This window comes from Lemur catta, chromosome 1 (genome assembly GCF_020740605.2).
Source record: "Lemur catta isolate mLemCat1 chromosome 1, mLemCat1.pri, whole genome shotgun sequence".
NCBI lineage: Eukaryota > Metazoa > Chordata > Mammalia > Primates > Lemuridae > Lemur > Lemur catta.
This window is the reverse complement of record NC_059128.1, coordinates 198,136,923-198,156,783: the sequence shown is the minus strand read 5'-3', so window position 1 is coordinate 198,156,783 and position 19,861 is coordinate 198,136,923. Positions and strand designations below refer to the sequence as shown.

At 42.4% G+C, this 19,861-nt stretch overlaps 1 protein-coding gene across 6 annotated transcripts in view; it reads left to right on the top strand.

The window, feature by feature from the left end:
- TNIK (TRAF2 and NCK interacting kinase) overlaps nucleotides 1-19,861 on the top strand; it is a 357,185-nt gene that overhangs the window by 246,855 nt on the left and 90,469 nt on the right. For all 6 annotated transcript variants that reach the window (XM_045539660.1, XM_045539658.1, XM_045539657.1 and 3 more), the window contains exons 8-11: nucleotides 5,321-5,375; nucleotides 7,404-7,482; nucleotides 14,474-14,649; nucleotides 19,235-19,301. In XM_045539660.1, coding sequence (XP_045395616.1) covers nucleotides 5,321-5,375; nucleotides 7,404-7,482; nucleotides 14,474-14,649; nucleotides 19,235-19,301 — 377 coding nt within the window. The remainder of the gene's footprint in view (nucleotides 1-5,320; nucleotides 5,376-7,403; nucleotides 7,483-14,473; nucleotides 14,650-19,234; nucleotides 19,302-19,861) is intronic.

The window sequence follows — 19,861 nt, the reverse complement described above, 5'->3', positions numbered from 1 at the left end:
GGACTCAGCTCTCCCCATTTCTGCTTATCCATCTGACTTCTTATCAGGCTCTGTCAGTAGAGAGCTGTAGATAGAGGGAGACTGCAAGGCTGGAGGAGGAAGGAGGACATGGCTTTTCCTGTTTGCTTCCTGTAAGCTGCTTGTTTATGTCTGCGTCATCCTAGTGACTTCTTGGAGTACCATTGAGTACCAGAGCTCATTGTCATCTTACTTGACTTGGGTTTGCTGGTTGAACTGCCCGCTGATGATAACTGGTTCTAAGGGTCTGTCTGCACCTGCCTTAAATACCCACTATGTGCACTGCATTGTATGTTAGGCATTTTGCATGTATTGTCTTATTAAATTCTCAGACCAACCCTGCAAGGTATGTGTTCTTTTCATGTTACAGCTGATAAAATGAGCTCAGAGCTGTTAAGTAGCTTACTCCTAGTCAAGCTAGCTGTGTCAGAGCTGAGAGTCCAGCCCTGCTCTGTCTGGCTGCATGGCATACACTCCCTCTGCCTCGCGGTGCATTTGGGGGCTCTTTTCCTGAGCCACACTCCTCTCTTTCCTTGTGTTGCTGGTTTGGCCATCTGGGAGTGCTGCTTTTCTTTGCCATGTTGGACAGCCCAGTCCAGAAGGAATGTTCTCTTGTGCTAAGCAAGTTGCTTGTGTGCCAGCTGTCCCCACCCTCCATCCCACCAGCCGTGGTGTGTCTTGCCTCTGCTTTCTCAGAGGCACTAGAATTTGTCTCTGTTCTGTTTGTAATGCATACAGGCCTGGGCTGTTAATCATGGTGCAGGCCAGGCTGCACAGCACCTCTGGAATAATGAATGACCCAGCTCCTGCCAAAATGAGTCACACCATGGCCATGAAGGAGACTTATCTCTCCCTGACTCTCTCCTCATCTTGTTCCTCCCTCTTCCCTTTCTCATCTCCTGTGATCTGTCTTGCCAGTTGTAATTGGAGCATTTTCTTCTGTCTTTAAGTTCTGAAGTGTCTTTGGGACTTGTTAATGTATCCAAAGGCTTAAACAAGGCCCATCAAGAACATTTATGGCTTTCTAGCATGGGCAGTTAAGCATAGCCTACAAGCAGCTTTGGGTATATATGGACAGGAATATAAATGTTCCTTTTGAAAAACAGAAGAACGCCAGCAAAAAAAAAAAAATCCTAATGATGCTATCAAATGAAGGTTTAAGGAAGCAGCAGAATCTTCCCAGTCATGTGACTTGACAGAGGATGCACAGGTAGTTGTGATGGTGTGACCTTTGGTTTGAAAAGAGTGTTTGGGGGGATTGAGGGAAGGCTGCCAAAGAGGGGTTCTGAGATGATGTGTACTAAATAAAGGAAACATCTCTTCACTGACCCTTCCCACTTCCTGAAGTGAGACCTCTGCATTTCCTTACTGTCAAAATATGCTTCCTCAAATTATTGCTGCATATATATTATCACTTAGGAATGCTTTGGGCTGTACTTGTGTTTCTCACATCACTAGATATCTAGAGGCAGGCGTCCCAAGACTTTTTGATGTCTTCAGAAACCCAGGCTTCTAGCTTTCTGCCTTGTCATCATTAATTTGTTGGTTTATTGCCTCATGGTTTCAAGATGGATGCTGTAGCCCCAGATATCATATTTTTAGTCAGAGCACATCCCTAACTAAGATCCTTAGCTATAGAGGCATCAGGATATGCAAGTGTAGCTATTCTATACTCTGAAATGGAGACGGTAAAAAAAATGAGGGTTGAAAATACTTGTTGGGTTAGTCAATAAACAGTACCTGCTACAACCAGATGGAGGGAAATCATAGAAGACTAAATTGGGCAGGCAAAGGTAGTCTCACCTAACAATAGAGGAAAGGGAAATTAATATTCCTGAGCTCCAGGGTGTGGCAGGTAGCGTACCTGCTGAATACATGCATATCACAGTACCCCCGTTGTGCAGTTGAGAAAGCTAAGCTGTGAGCAGCATTCTGCATGTAGCTAATTTAGGAACCTGGATTTAAATCCAGATCTGTCTGATTTAAAAGCCTGTTCTCTTTCTACCAATCCCTCTAGAAAATTCAGGCCAATTTTGTAGCATGGTGCTGGGATGGCTCACTGAATCTCAGTACCTTCATTGAATTGCTATCACCTTCAGTCACCGGGAGACAAAGTAGGAATCTGGAGTAATTATCTTTTGAGCCCCTGATAAGAAAGAACAAGGTGAATACTCAAGTCCCTACATTATGATGATAGCTAAAAAAGAACTGGCCTGGGAGGCATGAGACCCAGCTCTGTTTAAAACCTGGGTTGCTCTATGATCGTGGGTAAGTCACTTTCCCTTGTCTGTGAAATGAACGGTTGGACTAGATCTGTAAGGACTCTACCAGCCCTAGAACACTTAGGTTTTGCTACTTTCTCTCATGTATCTTTTATTTGTCATTCATTCAAAAATCATTTATTAATGGTCTACTATATGCCAGGCACTGTTCTATGTACTTGGAATACATCAATCAACAAACAAAATCCCCTGCCTGTGGCCCTTGTATTCGTGTGTGTGTGTGTGTGTGTGTGTGTGTGTGTTGGAGGCAAGGGGCACAAACAATAAACAAAACACAGTCAATTGGTGATGAGTAGACATATGGTCACTTCTGTGGGGGACAAATGTGGGAAAGAGGAAGAGGGACAGCAGTGCTGGGGAGGGTCCAGTGGTCCGCAGTGAGAGCACAGGAGTTGAGCAAAGACGTTACGGAGGGAGGGAGTCAGCCAGCACATGGTTGTGGGGGCGCTGCAGGCAGAGAGGACAGCTAGAGCAAAGACCCAAAGGCCGAAGTGTGCCTGGGACTTCTGAGCATTTTATTCCCCCACCTGAGATCGGGCCTTGAGTTCTTCTTACCCCAGTGCCATTGTTTCCTTTGCAATTTATTGATTTTCAAATCAGTTCAAAGCTTCCTGGGTTGGAAGGCCATTGACCTTTGACCCTGCTGTGGCAGTTAGGGGCATAGAGCCCAGACACTTCCTTCACACTTGTGCCTCATTTCACACTGCAAAAACACTCAGTTCCTGGGCGTCCTGGGAAAATGGTGATAGAACTACCAAAGCCTGGACTAGGACGGTCTTATCAAAATAAGACAGGGACCTTTTGAGGCCCCCCCCCATCACTTCCAGACTATTTTCACTGTGTTTCCTGTTTAATGCCTCCTACACAGGGAGTGACATGGTGTTTTTGTCATGTTCCCAAACAAGTGTCTTTGTCTATCAACCATAAAACCCCAGGTACAGCAGAGCTGGGTTTTCATTATTGCAGTTCCTGCTCCTGAGCCAACCTCGGGTAGGTGGCTGAGCCTTTGCCATCGGCTCTGGAGATGAGCTCCCTAAACAGGGCCAAGAGCGGTGGGAAGCTGCAGTCACTTGTTGGGCTATGCAAACATTGGGTTGGGCATGTTTAATGAAAACCTTTGAATACGTCTTCAAACATAACAGAGTAAGGACAAGAGTTGCCTTCTTGAGGCATGCAGAGAAGTTACTTGGCTTATGAGGACAGTGCATTGTGAAGGTGCGTCATTATTCCCAGTTAAACTGAGAACTGGCAACATTTGAAGTATCCCGCTTTGGTCCTAGTGTGAGGTTAGCATGTGCCCCAGCCTCCTGCTGTAAGGCAGATTGCACTTTAGGAAGAAGCTAGACCCCCTAGAAAGCCCCCTCCACATTGTGCGGGCCTCTGCCCAGACCCTGAGCAGGCCTGAGTGTCACTCACAGGATACTGAGAAATTTAGTTCTAGGGAATGACTCAGCTTGAGTTTCATAATTCTCTTCCAGTTGCCTCTCTTCTTCATGTGACCTTGACATTAGTTTTATGGGAATAGCAGGGAAAACTTAACTTTGATCTGTCTAATCTGAGTGAGGTTACAGGTGAGAATTTCAAATAATGTACAAAATGCAAGAGGCATTTGAAAGGAGAGGAGAGTGAGCGTCTATATCAGGATGTAGGCCATTGAACCAAATTTGATATTAGGTTTTCTTACCAATCTACTGGGAAACTGAAACAGCAAGCATCTTTTGGGGGTTTCCTAACCTGGTTTTCCATCTGTTGCTTTGCCCGCCCCCATGCAATATTTAGAGACAACTGAGTCATTGACACAGAGTGTGGGAAAAGCATATTGTTAGAGATGGAGATTGTACAGGTGGAAGTGGAGGCATTGGCCTAGAAAATTCTGATCTGAGAATAAAAGTCAGTCTGAGCATAAGAAAGAGTACAAGCGTATAAGGATCTCTATTTTACATATTAGTCCATTTACAAGATAGAAGATATTTGTTCATCCATTCAACAAATATATTGAGCACCTCCTACTGTGCCCAACCCTGTTCTAAGCACCTGAGATACGTCAGTGAACACCACCATGAGAAGGTGTCCCTGTCCTCATCTTACTAGGCTGAACCATACAAAATTGCTGTTTCTGTAGGTTAAAAACAACTGAATATAAATAAGACCTACTATATGATCCAGCCATTTTACCCCTAGCTATTTACTTAAAAGGAACGAAAGCATGTACCCAAATATTTGTATACCAATGACTGCAGCAGCTTTACATGTAATAGCCTAAGCTGGAAACAATCCAAACATCCATTGACCAATGGATGTAAAAACAAACTCTGGTATGTCCATAGAATGGAATACTACACAGCAACGAAAAGGAGTGAAGTACTGATACATGCTGCAATGCAGATGGACCTCAAAAACATGCTAAGTGAAAGAAACTGAACACAAAAGGTCATATGTTATATGTTATAAAACTTTGGAAGATGCAGACTAATCCATAGTGCCAGAAAGCAGATCAGTAGTCACCTAGGGACAGGGGAGCAGGGTTGGGGACAGGAAGGAGGGACCACAAAGGGCAAATGGGATCTTTTGGGGGTGATAGATATGTTTACCATCTTGATTGTGATGACAGGTTCATAGGAATATGTATATGTCATGTCATACCTCACCGAATGGTACACTTTAAATATGTGAAGTTTATTATGTGACAAGTGTAGTTCAATGATAGTATAACATATAGCAGCAGTTTTATATGCCTCAGTTGACTGATAAATTTCAGTGATGAATTAACTTTCAAAACCATATATTCATTTTTCATACATTTATTGAAAACTTACCATGTGTCAGGCACCATGAATGGTATTGTCAATGAAAAGTGAATGAGGCTATTTCTTTTTTAAAGCTTAGTGGGAGAAATAGGTTTGTAAACAGACAACTGAATGACTTTCCCACAGGCAGTTCTGAAGCAATTACCAGGCTTAACCAAGTTGTCCTTTGTTGATTGAATTTATGCATGCATCTGCGCCTTCCTTCTTTTTCAGAGTGACTTGTGGTCTTTGGGAATCACCGCTATCGAGATGGCAGAAGGTGCTCCCCGTAAGTACCTTCCTCTGGGGTGCAGTCTGTTGCTGGTCCTCTCTGTGGGGGCTGCAGTTTCCTTGCCAGGAGCTGCAGTTGCTTTACTTCCACTACACCAAGCCCTGCATGCATTCGAGCTGGTGTATTTAGAAAGCAGAGCCATCTTAAATCAACCAGGAATCCATTCATTTCAGAGCTGTGTGAGAATCTTGTTTTTATGAGAAAAAAGGAAAGCAAAAGAAAGCAAACTTTGGGGAGTCTTGTCTGTTTTACAGACTCAGTGTGTAGTTTGTTCTTGAACTGCTCTTCACCTAACATAAAACTGACCAAACTCACAACACTATAAACTCCGATGTATGAACATTGAAAGCTGATTTTCAATGCGTAGGTTATGCAAACACTGTACTCAGTTGCTATCAATCCTCTTAAAATACTGAAGTTCAGGATTTTAGATTCCCTGCTATTATTAGAGACAGAGCGGCCAGGGCTCTGGCAATGTTGAGACTCTCAAGTTTTTTGAGATCTGGAGCACTGGCACTGCCAGGCGTCTCCGTCGGCTCTGTGGTGGTCGTGAACATCCGCTCACAGAGTCCCCTACAGGAAGTGGGACTGGCTGAGGCCCTGGCTGCAGCAATGGCACCGAGGCTACACCTCCCTAGAGCCACTCCTCATCACAACCAAGCACGGCAGGGATACTGAGGCAGACCCTTTCCTGGAAGACACAGGATTCCTTTGCAGGCAACTTTCACTCAAGCAATCCCCTGTGACTTTCTGAACCTGCGTTGGACTGAAGGATGGGTTAGGACACTTCCGCCTACCTTCTCCCTGCCCCCTGCACTCAGGGTCAGACTTGCATAGCAATCTGATGACTCTTCCCTCCCTGCCTGGGCCCCTTCCTATTTCTAGTCACACAGGAATTTTCCCCGGTAATATCCTTGAATTATTAATACCACCTTGGCTTCTGCTTCTCAAAGGACCAGGACCAAAACGGTCCCTTTATCTGCATGACAGGTCCTTATACTCATGACTTTCACCTTCAGGTTGTCATAGTTTTCTTATTTCTCAGTCTGGAGTTGGTGGATTTCATCTGCAGCATGATTGATTTGGAGAGTTTGTTGACAAAATTGCCCTCATTGACAATGCTAATAGGCAGGTATGAATCAGAAAAATAATATAGTGCAGTCTTAAAACCGTATTATCATTCTTAATGAGTGGTAAATGGGGCTAAAAATAAACTTCTACCCACAGAATCCTTTGGCTTTTAAAGAAGCACGTATTCTTATTCTAGGTACAAAGAAAAAATTCTCCCAGATGTTTGGAAAGTAAAACAATAAAATATTTTGATTAAAATAAAAATGTATGAATGCTTTCACTGTAAATGATAATGTCATGTTTATAAGTGGAGATATTTTTATAACTTTGTTTTTCTACCGAACTCTGTTTGACTTAATCCTCTGATCTTCATGGGGCCAGTGAATTTAAAATCAAAACAAAAGGAAACCCCTGATGAAACCTGAAAAGCCCTTCGGGATATCTGGAAACAGAGAGAATGGTGTTTTGGGTTAGCGCTTTGGACTTCAAGAATCTACGTAGATAGCATTGTGTTTGGATGAGCCTTCAGTGATTAGAAAATAGACTGTGGATTTATCAAATTTTTTAATTTTATGGCTCAAGCTTTTACTAATTAGAAATAACCATCTCCATTGTGGTTGTCATCTGATGTGGTTTACTTTGAACGATTATTTACAGCAAAGGTGACTGGTTTCTGATCCTTTAGTTTAGTTTCCTTAAATATGAAGTAAAAGTATATTCACTAGAAATGTTAACAATATCAATTCGAAATGTGTTGTGTTTTATGAGACACCTCTAAGTAGACATTGGCTCTTTTAGATGCTTGCCAGAGTGGAAGCGTTGGGTCGTCTGACTCCATGCTCACTGGTCATGTGTGACCTCAGACACTTGGCAGCAGCTTCTGCACAGCCACGACGGGCTTGGCCTGGGTTTGGCCTCCTGACTGGAGCTGGCCTTTGTTTTGCTCTCTTGCAGCTCTCTGTGACATGCACCCGATGAGAGCCCTCTTCCTCATCCCCCGGAATCCAGCGCCTCGGCTGAAGTCTAAGAAGTGGTGAGTTTGGTCGTCAGTGTTCTGCAGATCTAAGGGTGAGGTTTTCCTGTGATTCTCTTTTGGATTAGCTCAAATCCCTAGGTCCTGCTGACAGGATGAGACTAATATATACTGAGACTTGGTGAATGACTTCCCACTTGCTGTCATTCATCTTTAAGTACATATTGAGCACCTGCTATTTGTACAGCAAGTCTTCATCCCCACACCTTCAAGGTAGGAAGCTATTAGCTAAAATGGGTAGTGGAGCCCAAGTAATAACATGGACGCTCTTTGATTTATAACCCCAAGTGATATCTTTCCTGGCAGCACAGAATATCTTATCAGAGAGTGTGATAGTTTAGAGAGTCAGCCTGTTAGATTGGCTGACTTCTCTTCTTTTCCTCAGTACAATAATACCCTAAGTGCATAAATGCACCTGGTAGTATTTGAAATGATTTCTCCAGCACGTACATGAGCATTTGTAGTTTTTTTTTTGTTTTTTTTTTTTCTTTTTCTGTTGTTTTCTCTTTATGGCAGCAGATACCAGCTTCTTATTTTGGGCTACCACATAACCTTTCCTTTAAATAAGCTTATTCACATTAAAAGTTGAGAATTTAAAGCAAACTACTACATGAATACTGGTATGAGTGGTATTATTAATAGGTGTGGCACAAATTGTGTTGATAGTAAATGACTGACTGAAGCTTGGGGAACAGAGTTCTATAGGTCAAGCCACATGTTGGACTTTTGACTTTATTGTGTACTAATACTGAGACCTTTGTATCTTATTCTATAATTCATTGCTTGCTCATTTCCTGCTATGGAAATGGTGTATCCTCCCTAATACGTTCTTGAATCTCTGATTCCTCGTGCACTGGAGCCAGTTCCTGCACCACTGTGAGCTTCTCTCCTTTTCTATAGACAAATCCAGGGCAGTGAGACCATGAAGGGACAAGACCCTTCTGCCTCCGTCCATATCCCATGATCAGACCAGGCCCCTTGACTGGGGCGCTCACGTTTCCCACGCGGCCTCCCACAGGTTCACTCTCCACCACGCACAGAGCAGTCTTAGCTACTGCCAGTCATCTGGCGATGACACCGCAGCCTGGGAGGAACAGGAGAAAGGCACACTGCACAGAGAGGGAAGGAGACAGCCAGAAGAGAAGGCAGTTCTGAGGCCTGCAAGGGGAGAGAGCAAGAGTTGCTATTGGTAACAGGGAGGCAGAGCCTTCCCTGCTCCTCCTTCCTCTCCGGAGGGTCCCTGTGGGAAGAGACGACCATTCTCTCCCCAGCAACAGCCTCCCATTGGGCACGGCTAGCACGTGGTCACACAGCACCCCGGGCCTGCTGCCTCTCTTCTCCTTGGATCAGACTCCTGGGGACAGTGGAGGCGACAGTGACACCACAAAGCCTTCTGCTAGATTTCTGTATGTCCTTTGTGCCAAGCCTCTCCAGGGCGCCTGCTGTATACAGTGGGCTTTACTTACCCTGTTCCTCCTCTCCCTTCACTTTTGCTGAACAGGTATTTTGAGATCTTCCACAGAGAAAGACAATCTGTCCACACATGTGTTTTATTTGACTGGCACTATGTGGCCACACACCCTGTCTTAAAAATATGTGTATTAACTGTCAGCAGTTAAAAATCTAGTGACAGAGCATGACTTTAGATTTCTGGCCTTTTTTTTTTTTCTTGCAAAGATGCAGCAATACTGCCCTGCTGAGTAGCTACTGCTCCCTTTTAGGACAAGAGGTTGTCCTTAAAAGGACCCTCCCCAACTCAGAAGTGGGTGTCAGCTGGTTCTGACACTTGCCTTATTTCCATCAGAACCATGGTCTACACCAGCCCTTTGTAGGACCCGCCTGGCCCCACAGAAAGTGAGCGGACAGCCCGCGCACTACCCCATCGGTTTCCATGACCAGGCTCAAAAAATATCAACTCTGCCCTGACCTTGTTTGAGAAATACAGACTTTTGGGACAACGCAGGCTGATTTTTCTGCTGCAAACCTTTGACAATGAGAACTAATTCTGCTAATGCTGAAGGGAGTTGGAGAAGTACAGGAGCGGGGAGGCCAGGCCAGTTCCATCGCCTCTTGCCACCCTGCGCCCCCTTCCCTGACCCTCGAGGAAGGCTGTTCAGGAGCGTGAGCCCCATAGTGTCACACAGGGATAGCTAGGGAGTGAGTAACCCGATCGCTAGGGAGTGAGTGGGGGAAACAAAAGCCCTGTTACTGATGGGCGCTTTCTCACTTAGATCCCAGCCTCTGTGAAGGTGATCGTGCGGCCCCTGGGCGCAGGATGCCAACACTTGATACAGCTCCTATTTCTCTGCAGTACAACTCCACTTCTTAAGTGAAAATATTTAAGTACTTAGAGTATGTTATCATAAAAGACCAGGTCCAAGGTGATTTAAAATAAGTTAGAGTCTGCTTTAATAGACTCTAAGGCTTGGGAGGAAATGAAACATTTTCTTTTTTTTCTTTCTTTTAAAGGAGAAGACTCCAACCGTATCCCCCACCCCGACCAAAAGAAACAAAACTCCAAAACGTTCGTTTATTTCCAGCTGTTCTTTCTCTAAATAAGTTATCAGGGCAAGTGCGCTGTTCCCAGTGTGTATATCAACACATGACCAAAGGGAGGTGCCATTGCAGAGACGGGGCCATGAACTCTTTCCCTTATAAGCATTCAAGTGAGGGTCATTTTCTGCATTATCTAGTTACAACATACCAGGTATATACTGGTCTCTTAGCGTGAACATTTATTTTCCTTGTACCTTTAAGATTAGAGAAATAAAGGCAGTAGCACCTCTCTTCCCCCTGTTGTCATGGAAGGAAGGGAAACCCCACCACTGACAGGAGCCTGGCTCTTCCTTCCCCCATCAGTGTGATGAGGGAGGCAGGAGGTTAGGGCATTACTGAATACTCAGGCAGTGCAGCCACTTAGTAAAGAGGTCTGGGAGGATCATAACCGCAGTTGAATCAGAGGAAACCAAGGATGCTCTCACTCTCTGCCTCCATGTCATCACCAGCAAGTGCCCAGTAAGGCTGGGACTGTTTGCTCCTCCTGTCTCCTCTGTGTGGGTGCATGGGTAAACCAGCTCCTTCCAAAGATGTTCTCTTCCCTTCCCTTCCCGCCCCACTCATCCACGCTCACCTGCCCTCACAAGTATACTCAGGGTCATAGCTTCCCTCCAAGGGTTTCTGGAGATGGACAGGGATGACTTCATTCCTCTAAGAAAATGGTCAGTCTTGTGCCTTTCACATGCCCTCTAAATTTAAAGAGCCCACACAGGCAAAGCAGCACTCAGTTGAGATCATTAGAAAAATATAACTTCTTCTATTAATAGATACAAGATTCCCTGGTCCAAACCACTTGTGCCCCAAATGCAGACTTGGAGGCCCAGCGAGGCTGAGTGGCCTGTCCAGGCAGAGTCCCAGTCTCCTCACTGGGAGAGCCGGCCGGGAACCCCAGGCCCTGCATGTACTCCAGAGCTTGCAGCCACTCCTGTTATTTTGTGAAGCATCAGTTCTGGTTCTTTCTGAGTTGTCAGGTTCTTTTGTTTTGAGATGTGACAAAGCTCTTATGTGTGTATATATGTGTTCTAAAAATAATGATAGGACAAAGCAAATATAGAAAATACTTAAAATAGACTAAATTTGCTAGTAGTAGTGTGACTTTGAACTTTATTAAAATAAAAACAAAAACTACTATACAAACTTTTAAAATAAGCCTTTTTTGCACAGTCTCCTTTGAAAATAACAGCCCTGTCAACTCTCACTGCTAATCTATCCAACACTTAAAAAATACTTTATTCACTCGATTCAACAGAAACGGGGAATAAACAACTTCAAATTTCTGTACCCCTGTCCTAAAAGCAGATCCTCTGTTCCTTAAGCCTGGGGATGGTCAGAGTTTGCTGGGACATTGTCATCATAGTCACAGTAATACTAATAATGATAAACACATATATGGCATTTGTGATACCAGGCACTTTTCTAAGTATTTTACATGAATTAACTCATTTATCATCACCAACATTCCTTTGAGATAAGTACTAAAAAAATCCTCATTTGCAGCCAGGCAAACTGAGGCACAGAGAAGTTAAGTGATTTGTCCACAGTCACACAATTAGTAAATGATGGAGCCCAAAGCAGAGAAAGAAGGTAGGGCCAATGCAGATTTTAAAGGTCAGATTGCACTAAGGGAGTCTTATGATTACCAAAAACTTTTAGCCCAACTGATCATGATGGTTAATGTAACAATCTTTCAGGCATTTTGAATTCTCCTAACACAATTTAGTGTATAAAGAGGATAAATCTGTGGATATAAAATGTTTGGTGGCACCAGTAGTAGAATTAGTGCCCTCAGACTAGAAGCACCAGTCATTAGCATTTATGTCTCCGTGCCAACCCTTGGAAATTAGTATTACTAACCTTAGGGTTTTATTTTTAAAGAAATAGAACTAAATTACCATTAGAGATTCGAGCCATGTAGTTATATACATGTCCTTTGAACCTGTTAGAACACTCAGAAAACAGTCACGTAATATTCAACATAGGTGAAGTGTTTTCACTTTTAATTAAGCGTGTAATTAAGCATATTGATTTTTTGGTCACACTAACTTAAATAAGAGACGATGAATCCTTTGAAGACTTAAGTAAGCATAATTTTCTCCTCAAACGGTACCATTTGAAGAGGAATACATTACCTATGGGATACATTACCCACTGTATAGTTCTGCACATCTGGGCCCAAAGTTATTCTCTTGAATTTCTCTTGAGGTTCTCTTTCAGCAGGAGGAAGACTGGAAAGACAGCTCTGTTTGATCACTGATTTTATTAACCCTTGAACACTGTTCCATCCTAGAGATCTGGACATTTCCCTGGGTTTTTTTAGATGTCAGTAACAGGGAATGGAAAATTCAGGCTATTGAGTCTGGATCTCATTTTTAAGTTAGATGTGATTTCTTTTATTTATCATCCTCTAATTAATAGTTGAGCACTTTATATAAAAAAAAATGAGCACTTCCCTCTAGTTGCCAGCCAGAAAAAAGAGAATTGGCATTTGCATTCCTTGTGAATATTTAATAGCTTCTGTCTTAATTTGTTTTTGTTTTCATCTTTTTCATACTGATTTTCCTACCTAGAAAAGCATTGTGTGGAGCTTGTCTATTTCTGTTTGCAGGGTAACCTCATTCTCTTCAGTTCATTCCGTAGGAGAGTCCATTGCCTCATTCTGTTTTTCTTGTAAGGTCTCTCCTTAGATGATATTATATTTATGGCTCTACATATTTATTTGATTGACCTGAGAAAGAAAATAATATCTACTCTCCAAACCCCCCTCTCTGTCCCTCAAAAGCACAGATTTGAGGGGAGCCACATGACAGCTCTTGCCCAGAACTTTCATCCACGCATGCATTCATTCATTCATTCATCAAACACGTAGAGCAGATAGTATACTCATGACATGAAGATGATTTGGGAGCATCCTGACACTGCTGAGAATTTCCAGTGTGCAAAAATCAGGGATATGGTTTGAGGGACTTAATAGGGAAGCACATGGAGTGTCCATCCTGTTGTTTCTATTTCTAGTCCACAGTGTGGCCAATCCTGATTAATCCTGGGGTGACCTCAAGCACAGTAGGTGACCCTTACTTCTATGTAAAATATTTTAAAAGCTTGAACACAGCTTTGAAACTTAGGGAAGAAAAAATACCAACAATTCAGCACTTTAAAAACATGGAATAAAATGAAAAACTGCATTGACATGGGCAGAAATAGAGAGTGGTGCATATACAAGTACCTTCTCAAGTTTGAATGTTGAAGAACATTCTTCCCATTGTGTTGTTTGTGGAAAGGCTACCTCTCAGGCCTGCAGACCATACATATGTATATAGATACGGGGCCTGGGGGAAAGCTTGGAAAAGACTTGCTCTGGGTATTCACTCCTGTAACTACATAGTACACCACAGGAGGGGGACAGAGAGCACAAAACTGATCTGCTCTGGGCAGGTTGGGAAGGGTGACCAGGGTTTCAACGTCTCCCTGGAGTGCCTTCGAAAAACATGCTGTCATTAGCTTAATTGTTTATGACTCTGAACAATTTCTTGGAACTTTCAGTAAGAATATGCATGAATCATAGCTAAAGTCCACCATTAATTTGCATCACATTGTGGACTTGCTGCCATAATCCTGGGTATGGTATCTCTCACAGCTCTCCCTGCCCCTCTGAGTCTCTGGAATAGGGTTTATCTTTGAGGAAATATTGCCTATCGAGAGGGAGATAAATTTGCTTCCGAGTGTGAACTTAGTCCTTTAAAGTTAAATTTCCGAGTCCTTGAGTTAATGGCAAAGATCCACATACATCCTGTTGTTATTCATTGGAGAGCAAAGTTCAAAAGTGATTCTGAAATTACCCTTTAAAAATTTGCCTCATCAAAGCTCATTTTACCATAGAAGAATCTCGCTCATTCTACAAAATGCTCACCCCCTTACCCATTCGTCTTGGTTTTACTTTTCTTCAGCTTGCATTTTCTGGCTCATTTAAGCAGCCCGTCTCGATGGCCCCTGCCATACAGCATTCTCATTGTAGCTTCGGTTTTCCACTGATTGCCCGCACACCTCAACTGTCCTTTCCCCAGAGCAGTTTTCTCCTGATTCTTTTAGGCCCACCCCTGAGCTCCCTAGTCCAGCAGCCCTTCCAGATGTGAGTCCTATGGAGGTCTTTTTCTTCCCCGATTCTTTTTGGTCTTCTGTGTGACATTGTGTATAAACAGTGCAAAAATGCTTTCATGTCTGTTACTACCATGTTCCCTCCATTGTGTGTTGATGGTGATGATGCCTTGAACCCCACTGTACCTAGTATAGTGCCAGACCTATTTGTGGTTGGTGGATTTCTATGTTGGACAAGTGGACCTTTTAAAAAAAAATTCTAGCTTTTCAGAAAATACATTAACAAGTTTGTTTTTCCTTGGATTGTCATTTTATCTGTGAATTCATCTCTTTTGTTTGACAGGTCAAAAAAATTCCAGTCATTTATTGAGAGCTGCTTGGTAAAGAATCACAGCCAGCGACCAGCGACAGAACAACTGATGAAGCATCCATTTATACGAGACCAACCTAATGAGCGACAGGTCCGCATTCAACTCAAGGACCACATTGATAGAACAAAGAAGAAGCGAGGAGAAAAAGGTGAGGCGCACATTTGTATTTTAGCAAGAGAAACAAAAGATGGAATGAATCCTGGTCTCTTGATGTATTCAGAGGTGACATGGGCGTTTCGAATGGGCCTGCATTGTTCTTTAGCGTGAGGGGCCGCCTCTGAGATCACAGCCTCTGGGCGTCAAGGGGGAGAGACTGCTGAAGTGGAATCTTTCATGAAAAAATAGAATTGCAAAAAACATTACCTCTCCCAGGCACTGAACAAAGTCATTTTGAGTGATACTATGAGGTGCTTTTCTATGACAAGTGATTTTGTTAATTCAAATGAATATTCATGTGTAGAAGACTAAAAAGCTACAGAAGACAGAAAACCTAAAGAAAAAAATTCATCTAGTTGACATTCTTCTATACTGACAGCTTCAACATTTAAGTTTTTGTGCTCTGAGGCTCATTTCTAATTCAGTTATTTAGAAGTCAGAAAGAATCGTCTCATAGTTGCAGTGATAGGAAAGATCATTAGGTTGCCAGGCGTGCTATCTGGAACATCAGATTTTGAGTTGAAGGTCATTTAATGCACTTCTTTATTTTATAGATACAAAAATTCATCCCTTTATGACTCTTATACAGCACTGTCTTTTCACTGCATCATTGGAAAGCACATAAGTCCAAACTTGGGGTCCTGGGACTATGCCCTAGTTGTTGAATCAAGGCTCACAGTTCCTTAAGCATAGAAATTCTATGCTAATACTATACATCAGGAAACAAGAAAGTGAGCTACTAAAATGAGGCAGAAAATGCAAGCTGGAGAAAAGTCAAATGATGGATAGGTAAGGAGGAGTGCATTTTGTAGAAACGAATAAGATTCTTATATAGTAAAGTGAATTTTGATTAGGCAAGTTTTTTAACTGGTAATTTCAGAATCACTTTTGAACTTCGCTTTCTGATTACTAACTCCAATTAACTCATGAATCGGGGATAAAGTCCACCATTAATTTCTACCACGTTGTGGGCTTACTGCTATAATCGTTGGTATATTATCTCTCACAGCTCTCCCCTACCCCGTGCATATCTGGCATAGGGTTTATCTTTGAGGAAATAGTACCTTTCTAAGGAGATAACTTTGCTTTTGGAGATTAACATCCTGGCTGCATCCTGACCAAGGTGAAAATCCACACGGTCAGGAGCAGGTTTAATGTGTGGCTGAGCGTTGGGTAGGGAGGCAGAAAAGGGTGGGGCTTAGGAAGGAGGACAGCAGCGAGGACTTTCCAGGTGGAGAGCAGGACAGGGAGCAGGTGGGCAGATGAAGTGAGAGGCAGTGTGGGGCTGGGAAGGTGGGCATTAAGTGTGGTGGGAGTAGAGGGGACGACCAGAGATCGAGGATGGGAGGGAGGTACATGGTGACATGCTTGTCCTCACTTCCTTCCCCTCCACCTCTCTCCGTTCTCTTCAGTTCAGAGGGAGCGGTGGAGGGTGGTGGATAGCATAGGATGGGGTTGCTCTTCTTTTATTTGCATTTTCCTTCCTCTTTGCCTCTGTAGTTAATACCCATAGCCCAACTCGATGTAAATGGGGCTTGGGGTGGGGCAGTGAGCAGTGTGGGAGACCAGACTGGCCTGGAGAGGTAACATCAGCAGAGGGCTAAGGCGGGAGGAGAAATCCTCAGTGAAGGTGAAGGTTCCGGGAAGGGTTCTTTCTTCTGCAGCTAGCCTCAGGAACTCGCAGGGAAGTATGTGATCAGGTTAGACTCAGGAGCGGGAGGTTATGAGGCTAAGCCAGAAAGGAGGCCCATCTCAGGTGTCAGTGGGTGGACAGGGATAACATGCCAGTCAAACACTAGGTCAAACACTAGGTAGAGGTCAAACACTAGGACAGATTTTTCAACTGCTCATTGTCCAAGATGATCTTGGGCCACTCCATGAATTCAAAATTTTTCAGGAAATATTTTAGGGCAGTGTGTCAGACATGCAAACTTTAGATGCCAGCTTCTCTAATAAGGATATTTTGTTCTACTGTGGATATATAGAGTAGTTTAAGTGCTCAGACTCTGTTTTCAGGTTCAAATTCTGGGTTCAAATTCAGTTATGTGAACTTCATCCAAGTTTTCTCATCTTCAAAATGGGATTGGGGGTACAATAATAAAATCTATTGCCTGGCATTATCCCAAAGATTAAATGAGATAATGCATGTAAAATGCTAATGCAATATCTGGTACATAAATGCACTCAGTAAATACTAGCTGTTCTTATTTAGGCCATTCTTTATAGACCTATAATTCTTCAGGATGACTCAAAGGTATTTTGTGAGAACTTGTAACCTTTCTCCCTCTGACCCGTGAATAAGAGGGTAAAGCTGTGCCTCAGGTTGTTTTCACATTTTTTGGCACAAACTCTGGAATGTGACTCAGAACTCACCATACCATGAAGATAGATCATTTTCAATGTGTTCATTCTCTGCAGAGTGGAAAAGTAAGATTCTTGGAAATAGGTCTATTCAAGAGTTATGTGGTAATTTAAGGAATCTAGTCCTGTTTGGGCTTAGGGCCACCAGAATCACACTTCTAGTCTCATTTTTGTCTGCTCCCCAAGGAAGAGTGTTAATCAAATGAGATCTCATTCCATTTGCTCAGTTTGAGCAAAGACTTAGTTTGCTTCCTTTAGTACTACTTACTCCTCTCTTAGTCGTTCTATGACCAGTTTTGGTAGAATCAAGCAATTTTACTTTGTATTGCTTTATGATTTTTTAACCTTTTATTTTTTCCTTAAGATATATTGACACATGCTAATTTAACCCAGTGATATAAAAGCAATCAAACCAAATTCTGGTGAAGTATTAAAATTGAGGAGCCTGACAAATGAAGGTTTTACTCTAGAGAGTAGAAGTAATTGGAATAATTGTGTGCTTCTTTCCCTTGCTGTAATTTTCTTTATTAGATAAAATTTCTGCCTTTACTTTGAACTCTCTATTCATCCATTTCAGGAAAGTTTGGAATATTAAACTTCCAGTGTGGAATATTAAAACACTTTATATAGGTTTTTTTACATTTTGACAAAATAATGCTTCAAAAATAAGTAGCCTGAAAACTTCATACATATCTAGATGTATGAAGCTAATTTTTGATTTCAGAAAATTCATTTGAATTCATGACGCTTTCAGCTTTGTTTCATAATCTCTTTAATATCTCAGTGGTGTGGAAGGCAAGATGTGTCTATAAATCTGAGAGTTCTCACTGTGTGATTGCTGCCTCCTGGTGATAATATAACAAAATTGCAGTTTTAGTTCCTGTGTAGGGGTGTGCAAATGTCTCCAAGGTTGTCATTACTAACCCACAGCTATGAAGAGATAACAATTGTGTGACACCCTCCCTTGCATAAAAGCTCTTGCAAGAGCTCCTCATTGCCCACAGAAGTCCTCAGCATGGCATATGTAAGAATCAGTGAACCATTTCATCCTGCCCACTTTTCTTTCTATGTGGTTTTCTCACACCTAGCTACTCACGGCTCATTGTTTCCTGAACATACCATGCGCTGTAATACTGCCAGCCTTACCCATGTGGGTATGAGCCTTGGAATGCCCTTTTCCTGCCACTGCCAGCTGCCTGGCGAAGGGCCACTGACCTCCCAAGGCCCGGCTCATTTCCGCCTTGAAGACTTCACTGTCCCCTCCTTCATAAGACCAGTGGAACTAGCTGCTCCTTCCTCTGATATTTCACTATTTGTTTTACGTACTTCTATTTAGCGTATGATATGTTGGAAAGAGCAGTGGTTTAAAGTTGGAAAGTTTTCTGGATTGAATTCTAAATTCAAATCCCAGATTGACTTTTTATTAATGAGATGACATTGGTCAGAACGCTTAGCGTCTTATAATCTCAGTATCCTCACTTGAAAAACAGCCATTATTTTAGAGGATTACTAAGCAACATAAATGAGAGAACATAGGTACAACTATCCAGCATTAGTGACTGTCATGGGAGACACTCAGTAAATATTTGTGTCTTTCCTTTCTTCGTAATCATGGAAGCTCTGATTATTGACTCATCTTGCTGATTAGATTCTGATCTCCTCCAAAGCAAAACTCAGTCTTATTCTTATATGTGAACTTGCTTAACATTTTACTGAATTAAATGAATTGCCCTAGTGGATCAATCAGAACATATTTTAACTATATATTTTTAGTAGCACCCATTGTCAAAAATGGCTTTGTTGCATTTATCAAGATAATCTCTAGGCAATTTGTGAGTCCATGTAAGTCACAGTAAAATCTTACTTTAAAAATGATTAATACCATCAATAAGTTAGCAATGGTCCAATGGGTTTGGTATGAGTTGCTTTATGATGAGGGTTAACACAAACAAAAGTTATTTTTCAGTTCCTTATCTTCTCTTCCATGTGAACGCTAGGCATTGAGGACATATCTCTAGTCAGCTGTGACAATCTTGAATGTGGTTAATTCCACATACTTAAGTCCAGCTGGTGGGAACTATTGAATCGTGAGTCTGGAGGCCTGGGGTCTGTTCCAGCTCTGTGTTAACCATGGCTCTTTGAGCTTAATTTATTGATATATAAAAGGAGGGGGATTGGTCTTTTTGTGTACTAACACTCTGGGAGTCTCTCTTCAGATGAGACAGAGTATGAATACAGCGGAAGTGAGGAAGAAGAAGAGGAGAATGACTCGGGAGAGCCCAGGTATGCGAACGAACGCCAAGTCTAATTTTCACATTCTGAATTGTGCTTGTGTGGAATTTACTTTCCTTTTGATTTATAGGTTCATTTTTAAGAATCCACCAGGGTGGTCTTATTTAATTTATGGCCCATGAATATACTCATTAGTTTGGGAAAATTTCCCTAAGCAGACTCTTACAAAAATGTGGAAATCAGCATATTCTTTATCTTGTCCCCCAAGATTTATGGTCTCTATCAGAGCTTGTTTCCTTGCATATGTGCATGTAGAATGGGTAGGAGGCAATTATCTGGGTAATGCAGGACTGAAAGTACTTAAAATTGCAACTTTCTGGAGACCTAAGTGATATTTTTGGACTAGAGTTCTGCAGTTCATTACTTCATACCTTTGAGAAGCCCATTCAGGCAGCCACCGTCCTTATCATGTGCCTTAGTATTTTTACCACCACCTAATCCAGGAGGACATGATTTCCAGGAAATCAAATTACATGCTACAAGTGAAGCCCAAATAGAAACTCTCATGCCATTCCTGTTGTCACATGCTCCACCCCAGAATCCAGTGCTGC